Raw genomic sequence first — 23,745 nt, 5'->3', positions numbered from 1 at the left:
AAACTGCATTAGTTTAGTTGTAACTCTTTCTGAGAGAGATGCTTGTCTAGATCAGTTGTTCTTATGTATGTTGGCTTCTTCCCCCACCCCCCCATATCATCAGAAAATGTTTTCCTAGTTTAAAAATATTTCTATCAAGTACCATGAGGAACTTGAATGAAATTAAATAGCTAACAAAATAAATAAAATTCTGCCTGATGCAACCTTTTTTATGAAGGCTGATTGGTACTGTTCTTTTGCTACTACAGCATGAAAACAAAATATCTAGCATTTGCTTGGCTCAGATATTTTTGGCTCAAAAATAAATTTTCCAGCCAGATTGGAGCCAAACACACACTTAATTTTTTCACTGCTCTACTAATCCATTGAATATTCTGAAATTGGAAGCTATTTGCATTCCCTTGTGATTCCTTTTAAGTTTTTATGCCAGTTTTGTGAAATACTCTATTTAAAAAGTGTTGTCATGCTTGTTTAATTTCTAAGCCTTTGTTTAAAGTAGGAAAAGAAATTGGCATGAGTCCCTTTCTGAATATGACTTGCACCGATTTGTGTGTCATAAATTGTTCATTTCTTACACCACAGCGTTTCAGAATTGGGTGGTCATTTTATGCTATTTTGTAAAATGAATAAGGTTGCTGGTTATATATTTTTTAAACATAAAAGTTGTGTTAATGCTCTTTTCACAAAGTAGCACTAGTTTTTTAGATGTAATTTATTTTATATTTGAATCCTCGATATCTGTATTTACAAGGGAGAAATTTAAAAGTATGTACCTAAGAAGAATCTTCTGCCATGAGTGCTACCTACCTAGATATACATTTTAAACCCTCAAAACCACAGTTTAATTTCTAAGTTGGCAAAGGTGAGACTTTCTTTTGCTGGCTGCCTCTGTATTCTTTGACCACAAAATCTACAAGCTACTATTGCATTTTTAAACTGCTGTTGTCTCTGGATTAAAAAAAAAGTCCTGCAAGATGGCTAGTAACTAATATTCCATTCAGGAACGAAACTGAAAAAGCAGCATCTTGTGTGGTAGATCTGTTCTTTGTGTGTATTCATAGTGGCTTATGATCCCTTTAATGATGCTATAAATTTGTAGCCCATCTTCCTTTTGGGCATTGTGGACAGCCTAGCACTGAGAGGGTGACAACTTATTTTGAACATAGTTGCTTAAAATATTGCAAGGCCTACTTCTGCTCCTGACAGATCTCTCTCTTGTTCTCAGATGATGGGGTGGCCTATGTCTGTTGGAAGATCAGATTTGGCCAGTGGAATAATCTGACTTTAACTGGTGCCTGTTGCTTGAAGCAGGAAGAGTGCGAGATGTTAGGCTACCTTAAAAATATTTGTTTTAGATACAGTGTATAAAAACTAAAATATGTTAAGTATATTTTCAGTTGCAGGGAGGGAGGAACATCTTGATCGCTTTTTCAGGAAGGCTGAGTTTTCTTTGCCATTTCTGTATAGTCTGGAGCAGGGGGGTTATGCAGGCAGGTGTCCTCAGTTAGTGCTGGCATCTTTCCGCCTGTGTATTGGGCAGACTGGAAATTTTGCATGGTAAAAACTTGTGGCTCAAGTTGATACTCATTCCTCATCTGTATATGTGTTTTTGTGCAAGTCCTCCACATATAAAAATTGCCTGCTTTCTTTACCTGTCAGTTCATAAAATACAGATTTTTGGGTAAAACACCTTTTGGGTACGCTTTTGTTTAAAAATGCCTTTTGGGTACACTTTGCAGCTATTTCAGCCTGTCATGAACTGACTAAAAGGAGACCAATGTGCAGTTAGTCAGGAGATGATGTTATCCAAATAAGCTAATTAAAAGTTTAGCAAGCTGTTTTTAGGCTCTTGCAGTGTTTGACATTTGAAACCTCTCCTTATGAGGCCCCCAGTATACTAATGTGTGGTCCTAACAAAGCTGATAAGTTCTTTTTTTTGCAGCATTTTCTTTTTGTAAACTTGAGCTAAGGGTTAGTAGCTTGCTGCTGGTTGTGATTTCAGCTCATGGTGAGAGTGAGCTTCGAACTCTGACTGATGTGATTTATACCACACTGGTAAAGGATAAGATAGTGCTCCATACTTGCTGGAGATGACCCAGTGAGCCTGTTGTCCTGCCAATCAGTGCCTACTATACTCATGCCTTTATGCTTCGCATTGGAGGCCTTTGGGGATTCCATTTGGGGTAACTTATAGCCCTTAAGCAATACACTCAGTTCTTGCTGCTTTTCACAGCAACAAACCTAGCAATACAATTATTGGAAGGATCATATTTAAATGTGTGTCTGACTTCTAGTTTCTGACAGCCATATCATTAACAAAAAGATCATGACAAAACTAATTTGATTTAAGAAAAATGGCACCACTATGTACCTCCGATATGCCCAACACAGCACCATGGAGATGCTTTTTGGATCTCTCCACAGGTCTACAAAGCACTGTCCTTGGATTTTGGCTTCTAACAAATACCATTACAGGTAAATGACTTTTCCTTGGTGTAGAATGCAGCTGCCAGTAGCGCATGTTCTAGGTAGCTCCGGCAACTTTTGACAAGATAAATCTTGCATAATTTTTTTTTTTTATTGTATTTTAATTGCAAGAAGCACTTTTGGGAAATTTTCAAAGTTTCTTTGTTTCTGTTCTGATGCAGCTTCCAGGTGGCAATATCGATCAATACCTGAAGATATGCAGCCAGAAATATGGATTGCACAGGAATTACGGCGGATTGGAGATGAGTTTAATGCTTCCTATTGCCCAAGACGGGTAATCTTTTTCTATATTTTTACTTTAGTTTCTATTTCTTTATATGCAAGCTTTAAAAGGAAGAAGTTAATTTCTGGAAATACTTTTTGGGGGTATAGGAGGTGTAAATATATAAAACTGCATAAATATGTTTGTGTGTGGAGGTATAATACTAAGATTTTAGTGACGAGGTGTTACTTGAATATTTAAGGCTGTTTTGATGGGGGTCCTCTTTTTACAGGTGGGATTTAGTCTCTGATATGAAGTGGTATATAGTATTTTCCCCTAATTTACATTATACAGACCTAGCAAAATGTCTGCTTATGTCTTTTGCTGTAATCTGAGAATAAAGCTGATTTTTTTTTTTTTTTTTTTTTTAAAGATTTTCCAGAAAATCTTTTAATTAATTTGAGATATGGGCCTTGGTTTTTAATTAGTTTTAAGTCTTCCTTCCAAACCCCAAACTAAAAATCTTGAAACATTTGCAGTTTGAAAATAGTTTGTATATTGCCCTGTATTAAATTCCACTTGTCATTTCTATTTACCTGTGACAGTGTTGATGGGCAAAGACTTCAGATGTCAACTAAATGCTCTACTGCTGTATGTTTAAAAAGGGGAAATATAAATTCTAGCTTTTGTGGCTGTAAGCAGAAGCTTGGGGATATGAACAAAGTACTGCTACATCTTTGTGATCCTGCTGCACATCTGGCTTCTCTCATGGTCACACTTCATCCAGCTCCATTTCTTGGCATTTCTTGCTTTGGTTGTGCTCTTTTTGGGAATGGACTTTTTTTGTCTGTTTGTTAAAAGCAACAGCTGTGGCACTATGATATTAATACCACAATGCTTGCATGTTACACATGTGATTACTAGTCTACTGACTTGTCTTTATTCTGATATGAGAAGAGTCCTGTTATGTATGAGTGTCACTAGGGGCTCTGACAGAAGTAACATTTGTTGCGCAGTTGGCAATGTGCACAGCTGCAGAGCACTTTAAAAGTGGCTGGTCATGCGACAAATTAACTCTTATTTAATGAAAGATCAGATGAAAGTGCTCCAAAGTGGAGTGCCTTAGGGAACATCTGTTCCCTAGGGTCAGTCTGTCAGCACAGTTGGGGCTGGGCTGTGTTGGCCCAGGCCTGGCCCCAGCGCTGTCTGCAGGAAGGGAAGGAGTGGGAGCTATAGGCTGGGGTTTTCCCTGTGGTTCAGTAGTAGAATCCTTGTCTACCACACAGGAGACCTGGGTTGTTCAATTCCCAGACACTTATACAACTACAGCCATGGAGGCACCAAACATCTGGACTGAGTCTGGTCTTTGGATTCTGTCTCGGTGGCCTAAAGGGGAGGATGAAAGGTTTAGGCAGTTTCCACTCCTCCAAAAATATTCCTGCTCAGGCATATGCATCAAAGTTCTGGGTGGCCCTCATGCATACACCATGATCCAGGAGGATCGATTGTTGCCGCCACCAAGCGAGATGCTAGCTGCTTGGAACTAGACCGTCTTCCATGAGTGCCAAGTCAGTAACCTAAGCTTATTCCCTCCCTCCTATGGCGCTCCATTATAACAGTTGTCCTTAGCTTGACTTTTGATTTTTGTGGCTTATGATTTAATCAGTCTTCTCTTGAGCCCCTTTTGCTCATGCTGGCCCCTTCATGATTTCTTCTGTCTTCAGCATGTAATGATGACCCCCCCTACCCTCCTGCTCGTCCCCCAGATGACATTGGTACTTTGAGTGATGGCCTGAATTTAGCAGCATCTAGAGGTTCATTTAATGTTGTCCTAAGACAGCCCTTTTCTCATCAGTTAGATTGGAGGCAGGCAATTATTTCAGCGGGAGGGCTGCTTAACGAGTTTTGGTGAGCTGTCGAGGGCAGCAAGGTTAGCCTCGCCCCTTGGTGGGTGCTCCAGCCCCTGGTAGCAATTTTGGGATTGGAAGACCCATCCCTAACCCCTGGCCTTTGCCACCGGAAGTCCCTCTCCTTGCCTTCTGGGAGTACTCCTTTTGGGATTTGGGGGTTGCCATCTTGGAACCAGAAAAAACCAAATCATACACTAAAAGTCAAACACCTATAATATATTTTAATTTTATTACAAACATTTTTTTGTCATGGTCTGTGTTTGCCTAGTGTATATAGAGGTGATTGCACAATAACACAAAAATAAAGTCTTACTCTTGTATATTGTGTGTGGGGTGTGGTTGGGGGTGGGTGTGCATGTGTGGTGGGTTGGAAGGGGTTTGTGAGGGGGTGTGGCTGTTTGGGGTGGCAGTAGGGTATGTTGGAAGTGTGCATATCTGGGGGGTTGGGGTAGGGTGTGGGTGGCTTTTGTAGGGTGTAAGGGATGGTGGGGGGTGTCAGAGTCCCCTACACACTCCCCCCTCATGGTGCACAGCCTCTGCTGCTGCTGGTGGCGGCAGCAGCCGCAGCAGGTGGCAGGCACTCAGGGCTCTCGTGGCCTGCTTGGGCACTGCTGTCCATCAGCGTGTGGCTCTGGCCAGTGCCGCACATGGTGGCAAGGAGTGCAGCCAGGCTGGCCTGCCTCTATCGTGGGGCTCCACGTGGTGCACATGCAGCTCCTGGCACTGACGTGCCACCAGGGGATGCCCCACGCAGTGGAGCCGGCAGCCTTCCCTTCCCACTGCCATGCAGGTCTCAGGGCTCCACCGCAGTCCCCACCCCCACACCTTCCTCACACCCACACCCTGCCCACCCAAGCTCCGCACTCCCGCTGCCCTCCTGGGTGCAGGCTCCATGCTGCTGCCAGCCCCATGCTCTGTGCCTCCCGGCCAGCTGCAGTTCCCCTCTGCCCCCACTGCTTCCCTACTTGGTACCTGGAGTGAGTGGGATGGTGGGGAAGCTGAGCAGGTCTTCTGGTGGTTGCAGCAGTGGCAACAGCAACCCCTCCCAGAAGCCGGGCCCTTCCACCTACAAGGGTGGAAGTGAGGTGCTCAGGCTGGGCAGGGTACAATTAGTTGGTGGATGCCCGCGTGCTAGATGAAATTGCTTGGTGGGCTGGATGTGGCTCATGGGCCATATTTTGCTAGCCTCTGAGTTAGATTGTTCCTCCAGTCTCTTTTAGTAGAATAAGCTTATGGGAGATACTCTCTTTCTTTTTGTTGGTTAGATACTCTTAGTCCTTGTGGACAAACAAGCTTCCTTCCACTATAGGCCTTGACATACTGGGGAGCATTCCCCTGGTTGCAGCCTTGGCATTAGGCATGTTCAGTGCCTTTCTCAATGTTAGGAAATGTGTTGGGAGTCAAAGTGGAGCTGCAGTGTACAGTGCTGCAGGGATTCTACCCATAGTAAATAGGAGATGGGCTACTTTTAGCCTTGGAGGCCTGTTCAGCTGATTTGCGCGGTCTCACCAGCCCAGAATCAAGAGAGTGGCTTAATGCCATCTGAGCCTCCTCTGTGCCCATTGGTCCAAAATGATCAGGATTAACATGCTTCCTGCCTCTCAGCAACCCAGTGATTTGGAAGTCAGTGCATATTGATTCTTTCAGCACTTAAATTGCTGCATACTTCAATGCAATTCTGTGAGATCCTGATATTTTTAAGTGTTTTGTTCCTAGTTTCAGAAATGTCACAATGTTAGTTGCCAGCTAATCCAAAAAGATTCACAGCATTAGCAGAAATATTGGTTGCTGCTTCTCTTCTTGCCCTCTTCCTTAATCCCTTTAATCCTACTCCCAGGTGCCATTCTCTCCATATGTAAAGCATTAGACCAAATGTCTTGGGTCATGAGATACTCAGTGACCTGTTTCTGTTACCCTCTCATCTTAAATTCTCTCACACCAGACAGGGGAAAATAGTATTGGGGAAGTGCAGACATGCCAAATTAAGGTTGGTTTGTGCCTAGGTTTTCAGGTATAGTTCTGAATATTTCTCTCAATGTGAAGGAAAACAAGGTACTCCTTCAGAATAAGTGTTCACACTCGGTATTATTCAGAACCACAGTGGGTGCATCTACATGTGATATTAAGGTGCCTGAATAAGTTCTGGTATGCTTTGCACCAGAATTTATTGCTGCTGGGCTCAGCATCTTCACGTGTACCCAGGACTGCAGCATATTGAACCAGGTGGGAGCAGTTCCAGCAGTTGGTCCTGGGGGTCAGCCTGCCAGCCTGGGATTGCTCCGATCCAGCTCATCATGCTTCAGAGGGGCTGGCAGGGGCACAAAGGCATTCCAGTGTGGGGCTAGCCATCAGGCAGCCTCTGCTTTGAAGCGCCCTTGGGCCCCAGGTAGCCCTATCAGCATCTGCATGTATGCTGCAGTGCACTAAATGGTGCCACAGGATAGTACTTGTGTTTACAGGTACTAATCTACCATGGCATTTATTAGTTTCCTGCAGCCTAATAGGGCAGCACATGAAGACACAGACTTTACTGCGGAGCCAATTAGGCAACTCCACTGTAAATGTCTCATGTAGATGAATCCGGTTTGTTTTAAGTTCACGCCCTCCCTTCATTTATTTTCAGTTCAGAGTGAAAGCTGGTCCATGGTCAGCAAGAGTATGTGTGGGGAGTGTTTATCTGAGTGTTCATATGGTATTGATATCTTAAGAGGGGGAGAGCTGCCTGTTATAGGATTATACTCAATGTATACAGCCTTTTCCCTGTATAAAATCTGTTGGCTTGGTGTCTGTACTGGTGAACTGCACTTGTTATTATGAAGTGATTAATTATTATTATAACTTTTGCAGTAGACTTCCTACATGTCACTGGGTATAGTGCTACACAATTCAGTGTCTCTCCCTTGATTGCATTTAGAATTGGTCTTTGACTAACTAGGCTCCAGCATTGCATAGAAGGATAGGGGGATTGTGGCAGACTCCAAGCTGAATGGGAGCCTCAACTAGAGCACCGTATCCAAATTTGGGCACTGGTCTTGTAGAAAGGGACAAACAGAAAGCAACCAAAATGACTTGGAGGGAACAGTTGGAAGAACTGGAAATATTTAGTTTGGAGAACAGAAGACTGAGGAGAGATTTGCCAGGAATCTTCAAATACATAAATGGTTGTTATAAAGAAGTTTGTGATGTCCACAGAGAATTAACTGCAGGGGATAGACAAAAAGTCTTAAATTGCAGCAAGGGCAATTAAGACTAGAAATTAGGAAGAACCTTCTAACTGTGAGGATGGTTGCAATAGTTTATTCAGAATTTGTGTAATCTCCATCCTTGAAAGTTGAGTGCGGGTCAGATGAATGTGTGGCTGGGATGGTTCAGACAAAGATGGCACTGGCCTATGCAGGGGCTTGGACTGGATGGTTTCTTTAGGTCTGTTTCAGCCCCATCATCCTTTAGTTCTATAAAAGTGTCTATAACATGCCTTCATTCAATATTCTTGGTCAGTTCTCCCCCATAAAACCAATTCTGTGGGCTCCACAATGTGGTTCATCTGCATGTTATCTTGAAAATGTAGCTAAAATAATTAAATTGAATTGGAGTTCAAAGTGGGAGTATCCTGAAAATGAGTTGATTTAAAGTCAGTATTGCCTGAACTGTCCTGATTGCATAAGAATTTATTATTCATTATTATCAGATGCAACCTACATAGGACATCCAAGATTTAACTAGTATTTATTTTGCTCAGTGAAAATCTATCTTGCATACCAGCGGAGGTATGTTTCTCGCTCATCTCAGACTTTTCTGCATGAAGACAAGGTTCTTTGGGTAAATGTGATATCTTTAATTAGACCAACTAAATTGTTGGAAAAATTGTTCCTTGAAAGCTTTTGGGTACAAACACCCTTCTTCAGGCATGGGGAAAGTCTGCTGTTGTTTTGAGTTCTCCTGGATGGGATAGAAGCCAATATGTGAAATTTTCTGAGTGAAGGCATTGATGAAACTGACTGTGGAAATACTGTTCAATGGTTGTTACTGTCCAGCCATGCGGATTCAAAAAGGACTGGTCTGAAAATTCTTGTTGGAAGAAATCTGAAATGGATATTTTGACATTGAAGGACTTATGGCTAATAATTAAATGCAATAAAATTTAAAACCTCTTCTTTGTCACCTGTGACCAATAAAGCCTGATTACACATAGCTTGCACTGAGCTGCTGAAATGTCATTTATGTTATGCTGACCTAATGCCCCCACAAATTTGTCAATATAGTGGTCTAGTGCAGCGTTTCTCAACCCATGGGTCATGACCAAAAAGTGGGTTGCAAGAATATATAAAATGGTTGTGAACCAACTTTAAAATGGATTAGCAAACTTTAAAAATTAATTCTCCTTTTAAAGGAGAAAAATGTGGGAAACTCTGGATTTTTCCCATGCAGGCTGGCAGAGCTCCAGCCTGCAAGGGGGCTGCTTGAAGGTCCCCCATTCCCTCCCACAGCCACCCCCTGCCCCACATACTGGGAGGCTGGGGTCTGGGGATGGGGGGCAGTGGGATGGGAGTGAAGGGTACTGGTAAGGCCAGGGAGCTGTTTTCTACTTAAACTATTTACAAGGTTGGGACTGGCCATCGATGTTTACAAATGGGTCCTGGTACAAAAAAGGTTGAAGATCACTAGACTAGTGGATAGGTTCCTGCAGTGTGGGTCAGGAGACTGGCATTGTATTCCTAGCTCTGTTGCTGACAGTGAAACCCTTTAATTTTTGTGCCTTTTTCTCTGTCTCTAAAGTGGGTATAGTGCTTAATCTGTTTTGTAAAGCTCTTGAGAAACACCTAAGAAGAAAGGTATATTCCTGCTCTAATAACTACTGTTGTTACATTTTTTTAACCTTTGTGCTGTTGAATTCTAGTGATAGGTTTTGGTGCATGGTAATTGGTGCAATTGGCTGCTAATGCCAAAGATAAAAATTCTTATCTTATTAATAGGTCAGGCTTCTAAAGGTAATAGTTAATTTCATTGTTCTATGGTATTAAAGATGGGCCTGTTCGTAGCAGGTTGCCTGCATTTTGGAGAAACAAAGTGTTACAGAGACTGGTGGGTTACTACTGCAAGGTTTATCTCCTCTGGGGACTCCTGTTTAAATCTGTATTGTATTGCAAAATTTTAATGGACTTAAGTACATTTTAGTACCTGCCCAGTGGCAGTCTGTTCAGGAGAATTTGGAATAAAAATGTTATGACAGATACTGACTGGGAAAGTAAATTCTGAGTAGTCTCCTAGTTTATGTGAATAGAATATATCTTTTTCTTAATCTGACTTGGACTGTTCCCATTTTTAAAAAATAATTTTAGTTTGTTGAATAATTCTTAAGGCATTTTAAGGCAACTGGAACTAAATATACTGTCCTAAGCTTAAAATTTGATATCTTTTATTTTCAGTACCATCTTATATATTGTATTCACTTGAATAGAAGATGACCTGATTTGTAAGACAACCCCCCATAATAATTTGATTCCATATATGGAAAATTTGTTATAGTTTTTGAGGTATAGAATCTAATTACTGGAGGTTTGCTTTGAATTTGTCCCCCTTCCACTGTTGGAAAATAAATCTGGAGGGTCAGGTAGCTCCTTTGCTCTCTGCTTCCCCCCAACTTTTTCCCCTGGTAGCCTGTTCCCGCTCTCCTTACTGTCACACCCTCATTTCCCCAAGCACATAGACAGGAGCCTGGTGTGGTGGTAGAACTGGAAGCTGTTAGAATTGGTTCAGGAATCAGTGCATTACATTTTCTGGCCTGCATTATGCATGAGGTCTGAGGATCACGATGCCCCCTGGTTGAATTTGTGCATCCCCCTTGTTTGACTAACTCTTTGTTTCAAAGGTCTTGATCTCTTGGTTCTGAAAAGGAGAAAGAGAAAAGGCAGGCAGAGCAAAGCTTCTTTCTCCCCTGTATTTTGACTCCTCTCTCCCAATTTACAATGTGGGTTTGGGGTTTTTTTGCAGCTTGGTAGCTGTTTTCTTATTAGCAGAGTGATGAGGGATAAGTAACTTAGGATATTTTGTTCCTGCCTTTCATGAACTTTTAGAGATCAGCACAGTAGGCAAGTGTTTTGTTGCCCTAACTGTGGCTGCAGGGGTGAGGTAGTCTTAGGGTGACCATATGTTCTGGTTTGGCCAGGACGGTCCCAGATTTCAGAGCCTGGTCTCGGCCAGACAGTGAAAATTAAAATGAGTGTCCCTGGCTTGTGGATGCAGAACCAGAGGTGCAGGAGCTGTGAAATAGGAAGCCCTAGCAAACAGCAAAATTGCCCTAAAATAGGTTAGCTTGATTAGTGGAATGACCATTAACACTAATTGTTACTTCACAGGTGATTGTTAACACCTGTAAAGTAAAGAACAGTTAGGGTAGGCTGCATCTCTTTGTCTCCTTGTTTAAAAGGAGAATGTCTGTTTGCAAATACTTGTGGCATCCAAGGCTAAAATGATGCCTAAGAAACAAAGTCCTACCTTCTTTCTCTTTGCTTGGGAACTGTTCTGCTCACTTCGGAGATTACATCCAAACCAGGATCAGTTTTAGAGAACTTGCGACTTTAATAGAAACCTTACTGAGAGAAAGCACTTCTGCTAGTATCACTGTGTGTTCAGCAAGGTGTTTGTTGGCAGAGAAGTGTTGCAAAAAAAAAAAAAAAAATCGCACAGCACACCTGATGCTGCTATCCCTGGACATGTAAACTATGTTGATGTTACTTTAGTGAAGAGGTCTTGTAGTAAAGCACCGCTTGTGCCTGACTCCTGTCCATGACTGACGGGAGGCAGTTTCCCTGGGGGGAAAGTCATTCAGAGAATCATAGAAGAGTAGGGCAGAAAGGGGATCTCCAGAGTCCCGCCCCCTCCCCGCCCCCCCGGCAGGATTATTCCTATGCAGACTTCCTTGTCTGTCCTGCTCACTCCTGTTCCTATCTATGTTATAAATCTTGATGTTTTCATTCTGTCTTTCTCCTTAATCTCCTATTGAACTGGCTGGAGTTGCTCAATTAAAGGCCCAGCAAAGCATTTCTGCTGTGACAGTGGAATTTTCAGGCATGTCAGTCACAAAGTGGAGGAGAAAACTTGCAGGCAGGCTGCAGCTGTGAAAAATCCTGTTATTGCACAGGCTGGTCTTGGCCACCAGGGTTTGATATGATTGTAACTAGAGTTTTAAATTTGCTAATCTGGTGGCCTAGGAATAAATGGATGTAACAGTTTGAGCACATTGTTTTGGCATCATTGGGGCAGGAAGGGGAAGTCTGACCCACTTTCCCACTCTAGGTGGGAAATCATGATGTAAATGAGTGACTATTCATTATATTTTACTAGTTCATGAAATCAACTAGAAAAAAATACAAGATCTTTATGTAAAGTATGATTTCTGCTATTCTTTAGAGCATGTACAGACATGGATTTCCTGTGCTAAACAGAGACAGAAGCTTACTGTTTCGTAAGTGGTACAAAGGCAGAGATAGCATGGTTAACATACCAGGGGACATCAGTGTCAGGTGTGCTGTAAAAAATTGTTTTAAAATCATGCAACACTTCTCTGATGACAAACACCTCATTGAAGATGCAGCAATACCAGCATAAAAGTACTTTCAGTAAAGTTTCAATTGCTTATTGGACCAGTATAAACTACACTGGTAGAATTTTTCTATCTGTTGGATTTTGTTATACCTTTGCCTTGCATATTAGAGAGAGCCCTCTTCTATTAGAAATCATTTTAATGGGCAGGTATTTAAAATGACAGACTTTTTTGATAAACAGAAGTAAAATGGGTGAAAGAAGAAAGTACTTTCCAATCAGCAGGAGTCAAGGACAGCACTGGGAAGCAGAAGTACAGATTTATTAGAAAGTCATACTTGTCAGGACAGATTTACAAGATGTAGCAGAATCCTTATTTATGCTTTTGTTCAAAACAAAGCTAAATCACTGTCTTTTAGGCTGTAAATCATTTATTTGAAATAAATAACTCCTCTCTTGCAGTAAATAATTTATTTTTACTGCTGTTGCCCCATGCTTGTTTTTGTGAATAATGCAGCCGTTCTGCCTTAGGCAGTGTCTGAAAAGAGACCAACAGTCTAACCTGAAACTTCCATATTGTTACCACAAACTGAGATTTGGCAAGCAAAGTAATTTATGACTGTCTTCTATCAATGCTTGCAACAGAAGCAGTTCAGGATTCCATAGGAAGTGGTTGGAATTGTTATGACTCAGGTGTTTTGTTTTTTTTCCCTTGTTTGTCTTTAGTCAGGCTCTAGCTCTTGAGATGCAGATATTAGGATTCCTTCAGATTGGGTCACATAACTTGCAACTGCAGTGACAGTAAAATACAGATGTGACCATCCAATATGATGCCATTTGTTTTTTCATAAACTTCACTTAAAGGTGAGTTGCAATGTAGTTTTTAAAAGTTTAGGTTTGTGCTTCCTCCCTTTGTTACTGCATTTAGCTTGATTTATTTATGCATTTATTTAACCTTAGAAATAAGAAAAAATATTAGGCATGCATTGATTTCCACAAACGACAAACCCAATGGTTCCCAAGTCAGGCTGTAGATGCAGTCCAGAAGAAGGGTGTGAAAGAGAACACAACTCCTACTTTGGCAGGTCCTGGGCTCTTGGGTCTACTGGCTAGATCCATTCTCTTCCTTTCACTTGGGGTTGGAAGGATGCAGCATTCCAGCATCACATTATACTAAAGTACATCCTCATCATAGCTGTTAATATGACCAGTGTTGCCTCTTAGCAACAGGTCTGGTTTAAGACTATTCTTCTGGAGTTCCTCTTATTCCTTACCACTTATTCCTCTGCTCTGCAGCTAGCTGGATATCTGAGAGTACCGTGTCAAAATCTGGGTTTTTGTTTGTAGTCGTGTTGGTCTAAGGACATAGGCAGGCAAAGTTCTTTGGGTAGATGTGATATCTTTTATTAGACCAATTGACATTCCTCCACACTTTTAGCTTCCTTGGAGTCTTAGACGAGCAGAGCCTCTGTATGTCTGATGAAGGGCAACTGCGCTCAAAACGCTTGCTAAGAACATTTCTCCAACTGCTCAATTGGTCTAATAAAAGATATCACATCTACCCAAAGAACCTTGTCAAAATCTGACAATTGTCACTGATGAATTTAGTGAACTCCATTTATTGGATTACATCTAATGGCAAACTTGTGAATGCAGACATGGATTATTAACTCCTGAGCCCTTCTGTAAACCTAAATGTACTGTTTAACAAACATGTGAACAAATGTTGGGAATCCTGCAGCAATGACAGCTGTGCAGTGCTGTTATGTTTGGCTGCATATCATTTTGTAGCAAGATGTGCCAGGCTGTGATCCAAATGATTGCTTGTTAAATAAAAGGAAAGGAAAGAAATGCAGTAGCTTAATTGCTTAGAACAAAAATGGCATGTTATTTCTCTTTATGGAATCCACTGTGATGTCAGTGTCCCTAGGGATTGCTTGCTCATGTGGTATATTAAATTAAATGGCTCCTGTTAGATGGCCACATATGTTAGCAGTGTCTGTGGAAAATGAAGGTGTATGTATCGTTTCCCAAATACATATAGAATACCGTTCTTTATTGTGCAGTTTCACAGAGCCAGAATTTAGAGCCTGGTCAGTCGAATGCCAGGTTCCTTGAATGTAGGTTACCAATGGTAGATTTGGGAACGCTTTATATCCATTTTGCTTCATGCCACTTAGTTCTTACAGTATTGTTTGCCTAATATACTAACCTAACTTTCTGCAGGTTTTATTTAGGAATCTCCTGTTCCTTTATTTTTAGCTCTCGTCTGTTTTACAACTTTATTTTGGGCTAGCCTCCAGTTTTGTTCAGCTGGCAGACTGTTGCACACCTGATTCATTAAGAGTACCAGCTTGGTATGCAAAGGTTTGTGTACTGTTGTAGAATGTTGTGACTTAGCGTGTAGATAGGTTAACAATAGATTTGATGTCATTATTTAATTTCATCATTCATACACGGAAGCTAAGCAGTGCATGGCTAAATGTTATAACAATGGGCATTTGCAGCAGGTTTTTTGAAAGAGCAGCTTGCTGTCAAGGTCTTGTTTTGTTTCCTATGCACCTGCTTCCCTGGATTGAACTCAAGTGTATTGTTTTGATTTGGTCATTTTAGCAAAACAGTAAATGAAATTGCAGACATTTCATGTCACTGAGGGAGTTGAAAGCAGAGAACTTAACTCTTGAGATATTGTATTTTCTTAGGCTTAATATTAAGTCTGGTTAATTTCTGCTAATTGGGGAAGCAGTTTGTGTATTTGTCTCATCCTTTCACTGGCTCAGGCCTCTGCTCATGCTTCTCCCCTTCCTGCCCTCCTCTCTTTTTCTTTTTCTGTTGAATATGCTGACCTGCAGCCCCATCCTGTCATTCCATCTCGCCATTCCCCCCCATCTTGCTTGGGATTAAGATACAGAAATGTCCAATTCTTCCTCTGCACGCTCAGTTCTACATACTGTCCCTCCAGTCACATAAAGTCTATATAACCTGAACGCTTTTTTGTGGTATCTATATTTCATCCATTCTTACAGAAGGCCAGGCTTCTGATCATTCAGCGAATAACAGCTTAAGCTGATTGAGAGAGAGAGCCACCCCAGGAAATTTGTTCAGCTCACTGGTTCAATGGGAGTGGCTTCTTTGTTTGACAGATGTGTCCAAAAGGAGCCTGGTCAGAGAATTACATTGCTGTGATCTTTTCTGTGGGATGTGGTCATAGATAACGGGCGTCTTTCTTGCTGGCTCCTGCAAACGTTCATGCACTCATCCTTCCCCATTGCCTGTGGCTGAATTGCAGCTTTCTTCACTCAGTGTTTTAGTTCACTCAACCTCATTACTTGATACTCTGAAATATTTTTTTTCGGTTTGCTCAGTGTTCTGGTATTCTGGGTGCATCTCTCTCTCTTATTGGTGAGGTGTCTTGTTTTTTTTACTGCTAGAGTACAGTAGATTCTTCCCTTCAGATCATATCAGTAGTAAGAGCAAGTCATGTGTCAGATTCATCTGTGTTTCATGTGTTCTGCTAGCTTCCACCCTTCCTGATGTTTAGTTTCCTGCTTAAGTTTTTTTCCCAAAATCTGGCTTTTAAACTTGCCTAATTCTTCTGGCAGGGAGTGACTTTTTACATCTGAAACATCCCAGCCACTCCTAACCAAGTGATCTTGAATACATCCTTTCCACCCAGCTGGGAAGTTTGTCCCAGGGCCTTGCATTTGAAGCTTCAGTGTGGTAATATGATTGTGAATGAATTGTATATTCCCATATATATTTAACCTTGTCCTGAAAAAGTCCCAAACAAAAGGATATAAACTAGGTTTGTGCCTTTGGAAAAATACTTCATAATGTACAAAGAAGGCATAAAAGGATTTCCTTTTAAAAAAAATGGTAATTTTATCTTTTCAGTCATCAGGGCAGTCCAGCTCCTGTCTTATCTGTTTTTTCTAGTGTCTCAGTGACCTAGAAGTATAGATTAAAATAATAGAACTACAGGACTTGCTTTAATGAACAGAACTTTGAATCTTTAAAGAAGTGGGTTTTTTCATTTTTTTGTTTTTATTTTTTTTCTTTGCTTTGTATTTGAATGAAATGCATAAAAGCAAGCAATCAAAAAAACCACCAACACACCAAACCCGCAAAGGTTGTATTGGAGAAACTGAACAAAACTAACTTGCTCTCTGAATTAATTGGGTTTTATGAGCATTATTTTCTATAATTCATACAAAGAAAAAAGGGCACCGACCTGGGGGAGGTCGGGGGCTCATCTTTTTTTGATGACCCATATAGCATAGTTACAAACAAACAACAAATAATGTCTCTCTGTTTGGGTTTTCCATCCCTAGTGACAATCCCCTTTCACTGTCCAGTACCATGAGGCTAAATTTGTTAAGCTGTCCTCTTGGAAACTGTTTGTATTTTGGGTGCCAGAGTTCAAAATAACCATAAGCTTATTGAAGTAACTGCAAGACAAACCAGTGCTGAAACTTGGAACAAAAGCAATCCTTGAGCAGAGGCAAGTGGATCATCAGTGCCAAAGAAGAGGGAGCATTGGTGCTGTAGTGTGCCAGGTGCTAAGAGCCCTGTTGCCTGGAGCACCCCAGGTGCTGGGAAGCCCCAGTGCCTGGAGTGCAAAGTCTGCAATGTCTGTCCACACCCGAGAAGTGCCAACTGTTTGAATCAGCATTGATTGTCACTGAGTAGAAGATTCCTTGGCCTGGATGTCAGATGAAGTGGGCAGTGCTTGTTAGAGGCTATATTATTTGGCCTATGTCATTCCATAACACTGCTGGCTTCATATACAGGGCAATGATAATAATGAAATAACTAGCTCAGATTGTAGGTCAAGACAATGAAAGTTAATCTCAGTTTTTATTGAAAGAATGAACTTGGGGTGAGTAAACAGATCACACACACAAGTTGCAAATGCAAGTGTCATGCAATAGAAGTGTTGCACAAACCCAGTTCTTCACATGCTACAGTGGCGATCAGTTGTCAAGCCAGCCACCTCTGTTTCCTGACTTGTAATGTGTCAAACTTGCCTGTGGTTCAATGTAAACAACATCAAGTGCAAAATGCCTTTAAATTTTTTTTTGCATAAGACACTTTTTTTTTATGTGCTTCCAGGTAAAAGGAGCAGAATTGCGTTCAGACACCTCTCCTCATGTTCTGTGCACCAAAACCTAACCAAACAATGTTTACACAGGTGGAGTCACTTGAGAGTGATCAGAAGCTCACTAGTTCATTAGTTTTAGCACATCTTGGTCAGCTTTATTTAGATTCTTCACAGAAATTGCACCATATCACTGATTTCCTTAAATTACAGCTATCAGATTCTACTCTTTAGGAATCTAAAACATTTTTCAAGTCAGTAGCTCAAGACAGTGACACAGTTGTACTCAGAGAATACCATGCTTGTGGCTTTATCCACTTTTTTTCTTTTTTCATTTGTACCAAATCCCATAAATTATATGCCATTTGTTTGCTGTAGCAAACCTTACAATCAACTCCATGTCAGTTAATTAAACGTCTTGGAATACACTTAAATAGAACCTAGTGGTTGGTGCTTTGGTTCAGAGTGAAAGGGACATGCAGTTCTACTGGGGTTTTTTTGGAAGTAGAAAGGAGTCCCTTTTTTTCTGGAATAGGTACAAAGTTAACATGTCCCATTTCCTGAAATGGGACATGTTAACTATGTCTGGCCAGTTTTAAAACAAGAACAGTCATTTACACTCTCCAGTATTGTCTTCCTTTTCGCAATCACCTCAGTAATTTAGAAAGAATTTATTGATTTTAAAAAAAGTAAATTGCAACTACGTAGCTTACTATTTTTTTGAATTGTTCTCTACCAGCTTTTCTATTAGCATTATCTTGCATTTTTCTGTTAAACTGAGAATGCTCCATCCCAATGAGTTGGTTTGTATGTTAGTAATAGACATTTCTGGATTGGAACCTTCAATGGAAAAATAAACTTTTACATTCTTTTTTGCAGGGCTTCTGGGATAACCAAGGAGTAAATCACCAGATTATTTTGCGCCTCTTGCATTATATCATCCGCCTCATTTGGAGAAGACAGTGATTGACGCTGACTCTGGATGCTCTGAGATTTGTTTACTTGTCAGAACCCAGGAGGAGTGCATGCTAATAATGCATTTGAGAAATCCTCCTTTTTCTTAAAGAACATCACATATTGGAAGGAGCAGTGGGACTCCATGCTTGTAAAAACATGCACATGGACCTATAGTTTTGTCTGCTGTCAGACAAAACAGGGAGTTCACTGTGAAGAAGCAGAAATGAACTGTGGAAATGGACATATTTGAACTTCCTGAAGCACAATTTCTCTTGAAAGTGTTGTTTACGCTGGTTTTCCTTGAACTTTTTATGGACTGAGATTAAGGAAAATATTCAACCATTATTGAATGATTTTCCTGCTCACTTCTGGAAACTGGTGGGCTGATCTGCATCATGCTGCGGCGGACTTAACTGAGCCACCTGACTTGCAGAGCTGCCTCAGTTTATTTTATAAAATTGCTGTACAGCTTTCTTGCTCCAGCAAGGAGAGGTCAGACTTAGAATAGGTTCTCTCTGTTCATTCGCTGATCACTTTCATTCAAAAGAATGAAGGGATTTGCATCGGCTCTCCATAATCCGGCAGGTCACTTAACACCTCTTTAAATTCAACTGCACTTGTGTGGCATAAACAGCATGTGCCCTGCTAACTTCAGGCTGCAGTCAAGCACAGCTGGAGCTCTCCTGCCATGAGCTGTCCACCTCCACCAGCTTAGAAACCAGAATCTTGAAGTTGATCTGAAATTTGAGGCATAAATGTAAAAATGTCATGGTCCAAAAACACACCAGGTTGCCTTTCTTAAAGTTCTTTATATAAAGTGTGTATGGATACATTTATGTATTATAATATATTAATGTTTGAGATGTGGAATGATTAAAGCAATAACATATTGTCTGTGTGGGCCTAAACAGACCCAATACACTGCAGTCTTACCCAAAAGTGAAGGGTCCTACTGCATAATTTCAGGAAATATTTGAAACCTCACTCTATTTTACAGTTATTGTTGATAAAACCCAGTTGATGGTGTTTGGGTGTTTAAAACATTTTGGATTTGTGCTGAAGGCATGTTTTGAAGAGAGGTGAGGAACAAACAGCTATAATGGTTGAATGCATGGACTACTGACTTTACTGCTTTGGTGTGAGGACCAAAAGTGGAATATCTGCAGTGATCATGGTGGTTCAAAGTCCAAAAGGTTAATAAGTAGATATCCAACAGGAACAAAAGTTCTATCATTTTGAAAGATGCTACTGTTCACAGCAGAATTTCCACATAAGGTTTTAAAATGGTACATACTTGTAAGACCACTCATAGTATACATACACGGTGGAGAATTGATTATATTCTTCACAAGACACAAGTGTTGAGGATGAACATGCAAGAGAATGAAGTTGACATAAGATTCCTGGACCTGGCATCCCTATTCACTGGATATGGGGAGGTGTTCAGCACAGACATAAGATTTAGCATATTTTTCCTTTAGTTAGACATTTCTTGTGTGGAGTGCTCCATTAGTACGCCCCAATAGTTTGCAGAAGTTATTCCGAAATGATACATCTGTGATGCCACGGGTGGCAAGAGCTGGCATTTGTGATGTAACAGAATGATGTATTTGATTACAACTTGAGCGAACTAGGAAGTAAAAGGAAGATTTCATAAAAAGGAAAAGCTTTAATTTTGGGGGTGGAGGGGAAGTCAGAGGGAGGCAAGTTAAAACACGTGCTGAACACCACCCAGAACTTGCTGAGTGGGCATTGTAGCCACAAATCTAGACTAAATTGAATTTTATTCTTTTGTTTTGTGGTTCACCTCTTAATGCAACAGGAAACTGTATGACAGGTGCTCGAGGGCTATGTAGTTCCTTTATACAGAGGGTGTGCATTTATGCATAAATTTGCCCTAGTCTGTCTTCAGGTTTGTCTGTCATCTTGCGACCAGTGCCAAGAGCCTGCATGAGTGATTCATTCGGTTCCTGTTTGCTGCAGTCTACTTCAGAAGACCACAGATTTTCTGGTTTCATCAACACCATAGAAAGAATGGGATAGCTATTTTTCCAAAATGTTGCAATATATTTATCAGGAGAAGCCATTGTATGTGCATATATTTTTAAAAATTGTAATGAGTTTGTATAATATGTACTCTATGCACTGGCCGCCAGTGCCTATCTGTGCTAGGTAAAAGGTTTCTAGTCCAGACATGGCTCTGCTAGCAGACTCCAGAGTGCAGTGAATCAAGAGGGTAGAAACACACTTTGGCTTTGTAGGTCAAGGATGTTAGCTTCAATTATCAAAGCAATGGGTTTATTTGATACTTTTTAAGTTTTTGAGGGAAGTGGTCTTTTCAAATATCTGGAGTTTCAGAGGCAGAACTCTAGAGGTCCTAATCAGAGATTATCATCCATATTACTGGGTGGGGGAGGATATAAATTCATTGCTCTTCCATTTTGAACACTGCTTACACATTGGGGTCTCATAGCCATTATAAGGATTAGTAAGAAGTCAGGTTTTCCAAAAACAAGAGATTGTGGTCATCTTCTGAACTTGAAACCATTAGATATAATCATCTAGTTCCAGCTATTACTGTCTTGAAACTTCCTTAGTTAAGACCACATTATTCACTGGGTTTCCATGATGAACTGAAGTAAACAGGCTTGAAACTTTTATTTACAATATATCTTTCTGAACATACCAAAGAAACTGTTTTCAGTACGACATGTGCTTCTATGGTTGAAACACTTCTGAAGTTCTTTTTAAATATAGAGTCTTCAGAAACGTCAGCATAATTTCTCCCCATGATTTTTGCCCTTTCTCCTCTGCCTCCATCACCCTGAGTCTCACATGCTCCCCTTCAGTGAGGCTCTGCTGGCCCAGTGCCTGGAGACTTTTGTGTGCTTTCTTGCATATTTACCTCTGGCATGGTATTGCAACAGGTTTGCCTCTACGCTGTGGCTTCAAACTAGCTAGCTTCCTGTAAACCCTACAAATAATCTTAAGGGCTGCTTGCAGACATTAAAAAGAACCCCCCCCCCCCCACCCCCCCAGCTTGTTTCTTTAAACTTGACATACTTCAGTGCCGAGCCCAGCACATGCCCAGAAGAAGCAGTGCATTAGTTGGACCCAACTTGCCCAATGTCTACACAGATTGGGCACTTCAGCGGGGCTTTTGTGCCACTTTTATCTAATAGCTGACTGAATCAGCTGTTAGATAAAAGCCCCTCTGAAGTGCCCAATCTATACGGACGTTGTGGAGGTGGGTCAAAGAAACGTGCTGCTGTTTCTGGTAAAGCATGGTTTTTGGTTTGTGGTGTGTTTTTGTTTTTTGTTGTTTTAAATGTCTGCAAGCAGTCAAGAATTCAATTAATTATATGAACATTAAAAAAATATATTCATACCATGTGACTTGGACTTTTCTGTACTCGTTTATCAAGATGTTTTCTATAGAAATTAATACAGTATGTATACCTTCAAAAAATTAAAACTATTCCCTTTGTTTTTGACAATTGTAAAAGCAGGTTTTGTGCCTTGACAACCCTCCTGCCCAGGTCAGATGCGTGGGTTTGTTTGTTTTTTGTTTTCTTTTTTTAAAGATCCCTACAGCATGACATTTAAAAGTCTATAAAAATCATTTTAGCTGTGCTGTTAGTTGACTAATCGAATAATTTCTTTAAATTTCCTATTATCCTTACTTCGTATATCCTGCCAAAACTATTTTATGAAGAATTGTCTTTGGTTGTGGACAAACCAGATTCAAACCTCTTATTGCAAAAAACTTGTGTTAAAAGGTATTATGCTTCCCCCCTCTCTCCCCCCAATAATTGTAAATATTTGAGTATTTATTAGATTAGGGCAACATTATTTTCACTATCTGAGCCAAATGCCTGTGTGCAATGTTTCCTTTCTTTTCTTATTATGTTATGTAAAAATGTTGTACAGCATATAAATAAGTAAAAATTACTGTTTTTCTACACTTTTTTTTAGAATTGGACTTGGTAAATGCTGTAGATTCCCATTTCTGTGTAATTAATGCACTCTACTGTTTTGTAATACTGTAACTTGTAGAAACATTGTATATTTATTTTCTGCTTATTTAAGTTCCTGTAAAGTTTGTTTTTCCTGAATTTACTGGTGTGTATATGGAATTAGTGATTGATCAGTTTACAGCATTGTCTTGTTCAGTGCAATCGGTAAAGTCTAGTTATGGAGTAGAATTTTCAGGTCACATAAGCACAAAGGAGTTTAAGTGCCATTGAGAGTCAGTGGGATTTAAGTTTCTTTTGTTTAAGATTTTGAAAAATATTTCTACTACATAGGCACTCATTTTTTTTCCCTACAACTTGGTCACCTTTTTTGGGCTCAGCCATTTAGCTCAATGATACAAAGACAAACTTCAAATAAAATACACTGTGGAGTGGCAAGTTAGCATGTTGCTCTGTAGTTCCTAAGTGTCAATTCATCAAAAATAATCTCATCCCTCTAAGCAGGGCATGATTAAATCCTAGAGGCTGAGGGCAGTTTATTCAAACAGTTTATTGAACAGAGAGAGTGTTGTGAAGCTAGTAACTTTTTCAGGCTTTCTGCAACATGCAGATCTCTACCCTCTTATCCCCATTGCCTTTAACTCTCACCCAAGTCTGTGCGCCAACAATGAACACAGTCTACCTTATTCCCCATCCAGATGATAAAAGTAAGATTCAGGCAGTAAATTTCAGTACACTATCTTTATAGTGTTTCAACTCAATAATTATGGGCTATTAAACATCTTGTCCTTCAGATTCAGTTTACACAGTGCAGGATATAGCTATTACCTCATAAATGAAAAGCATCTGCAAGTTTATTAATAGAACTACTTTTATTTTTAGGGAATAAATTTTGCACCCTGCTTTCAAGACTGCCAGTTATTGTATCAAATTGCCTTAACATCAGGTACAAATATAACCATAGCACTGACCTTGTACTGATTAATCACTAACTTGTTTCATAAGACCCAGCATATGTAGCATTTTTATTGCAATTTCCCTGGCTTACTTGTGTTGCACTGATGAATTTTTGACAGGGTAATTGCCACTTTACTTGTGCAATACTGCTGTAAATAATTGCAGATATTTTTTAAGATGCAATTCTTTTATGTTCTTAATAATGAATTTTATATGAATAAAACTTTCAACTGGTAGTGATGTGTTGTTTTGCTTGAGTTTAAAATTGGGACCTTTTGGGAGAGATGTCTGGAATTTTGGATGAAGTGTTAGGGGTGAGCATGAGAAGGAAGAACAAAGTCATACGAGGGGTTTAACGTGGTGGTGATATAGGCCAAAAATAAGAATGAGCTTCAGCTTAGAAGACATGAAGGTAATGCATTTTGGGGGTGTGGAAATAAACCACATACTAGGCATGCAAGGTCATCACAGAGACAAACCAAGCCCAAATCTAGTCAGGAGAACTAAGAACACTGCCACAAGGGATGTTTTGTCTTGTGATCTGCCACTGAAAGCACTCTTAAAGCTGTGCTGTTACAGAAGCACATGGCTGCAGAGCACTTTAAAAGGGGCCAGTCC

The 23,745-nt window shown here is 40.4% G+C and overlaps 1 protein-coding gene across 10 annotated transcripts in view; it reads left to right on the top strand.

Moving 5' to 3' along the window:
- Positions 1-23,363, top strand: part of BCL2L11 (BCL2 like 11) — a 43,257-nt gene extending 19,894 nt beyond the window's left edge. For 6 of the 10 annotated variants that reach the window (XM_019480122.2, XM_019480121.2, XM_019480118.2 and 3 more), the window contains 3 exons: positions 2,425-2,475; positions 2,649-2,761; positions 18,119-23,363. In XM_019480122.2, the coding sequence (XP_019335667.1) occupies positions 2,425-2,475; positions 2,649-2,761; positions 18,119-18,205 (251 nt within the window). In that variant the 3' untranslated portion in view covers positions 18,206-23,363. Of the gene's footprint in view, positions 1-2,424; positions 2,476-2,648; positions 2,762-12,867; positions 13,006-18,118 lie in introns of all 10 variants that reach the window. The other 4 variants (XM_019480123.2, XM_019480120.2, XM_006258089.4 and 1 more) reach the window with 2 other exon arrangements.
- The last annotated feature ends 382 nt before the right edge of the window (positions 23,364-23,745 follow it).

This window comes from Alligator mississippiensis, chromosome 1 (assembly GCF_030867095.1).
Source record: "Alligator mississippiensis isolate rAllMis1 chromosome 1, rAllMis1, whole genome shotgun sequence".
NCBI classification, from domain to species: Eukaryota; Metazoa; Chordata; order Crocodylia; family Alligatoridae; genus Alligator; species Alligator mississippiensis.
This window is presented reverse-complemented; position numbering and strand designations above follow the sequence as displayed.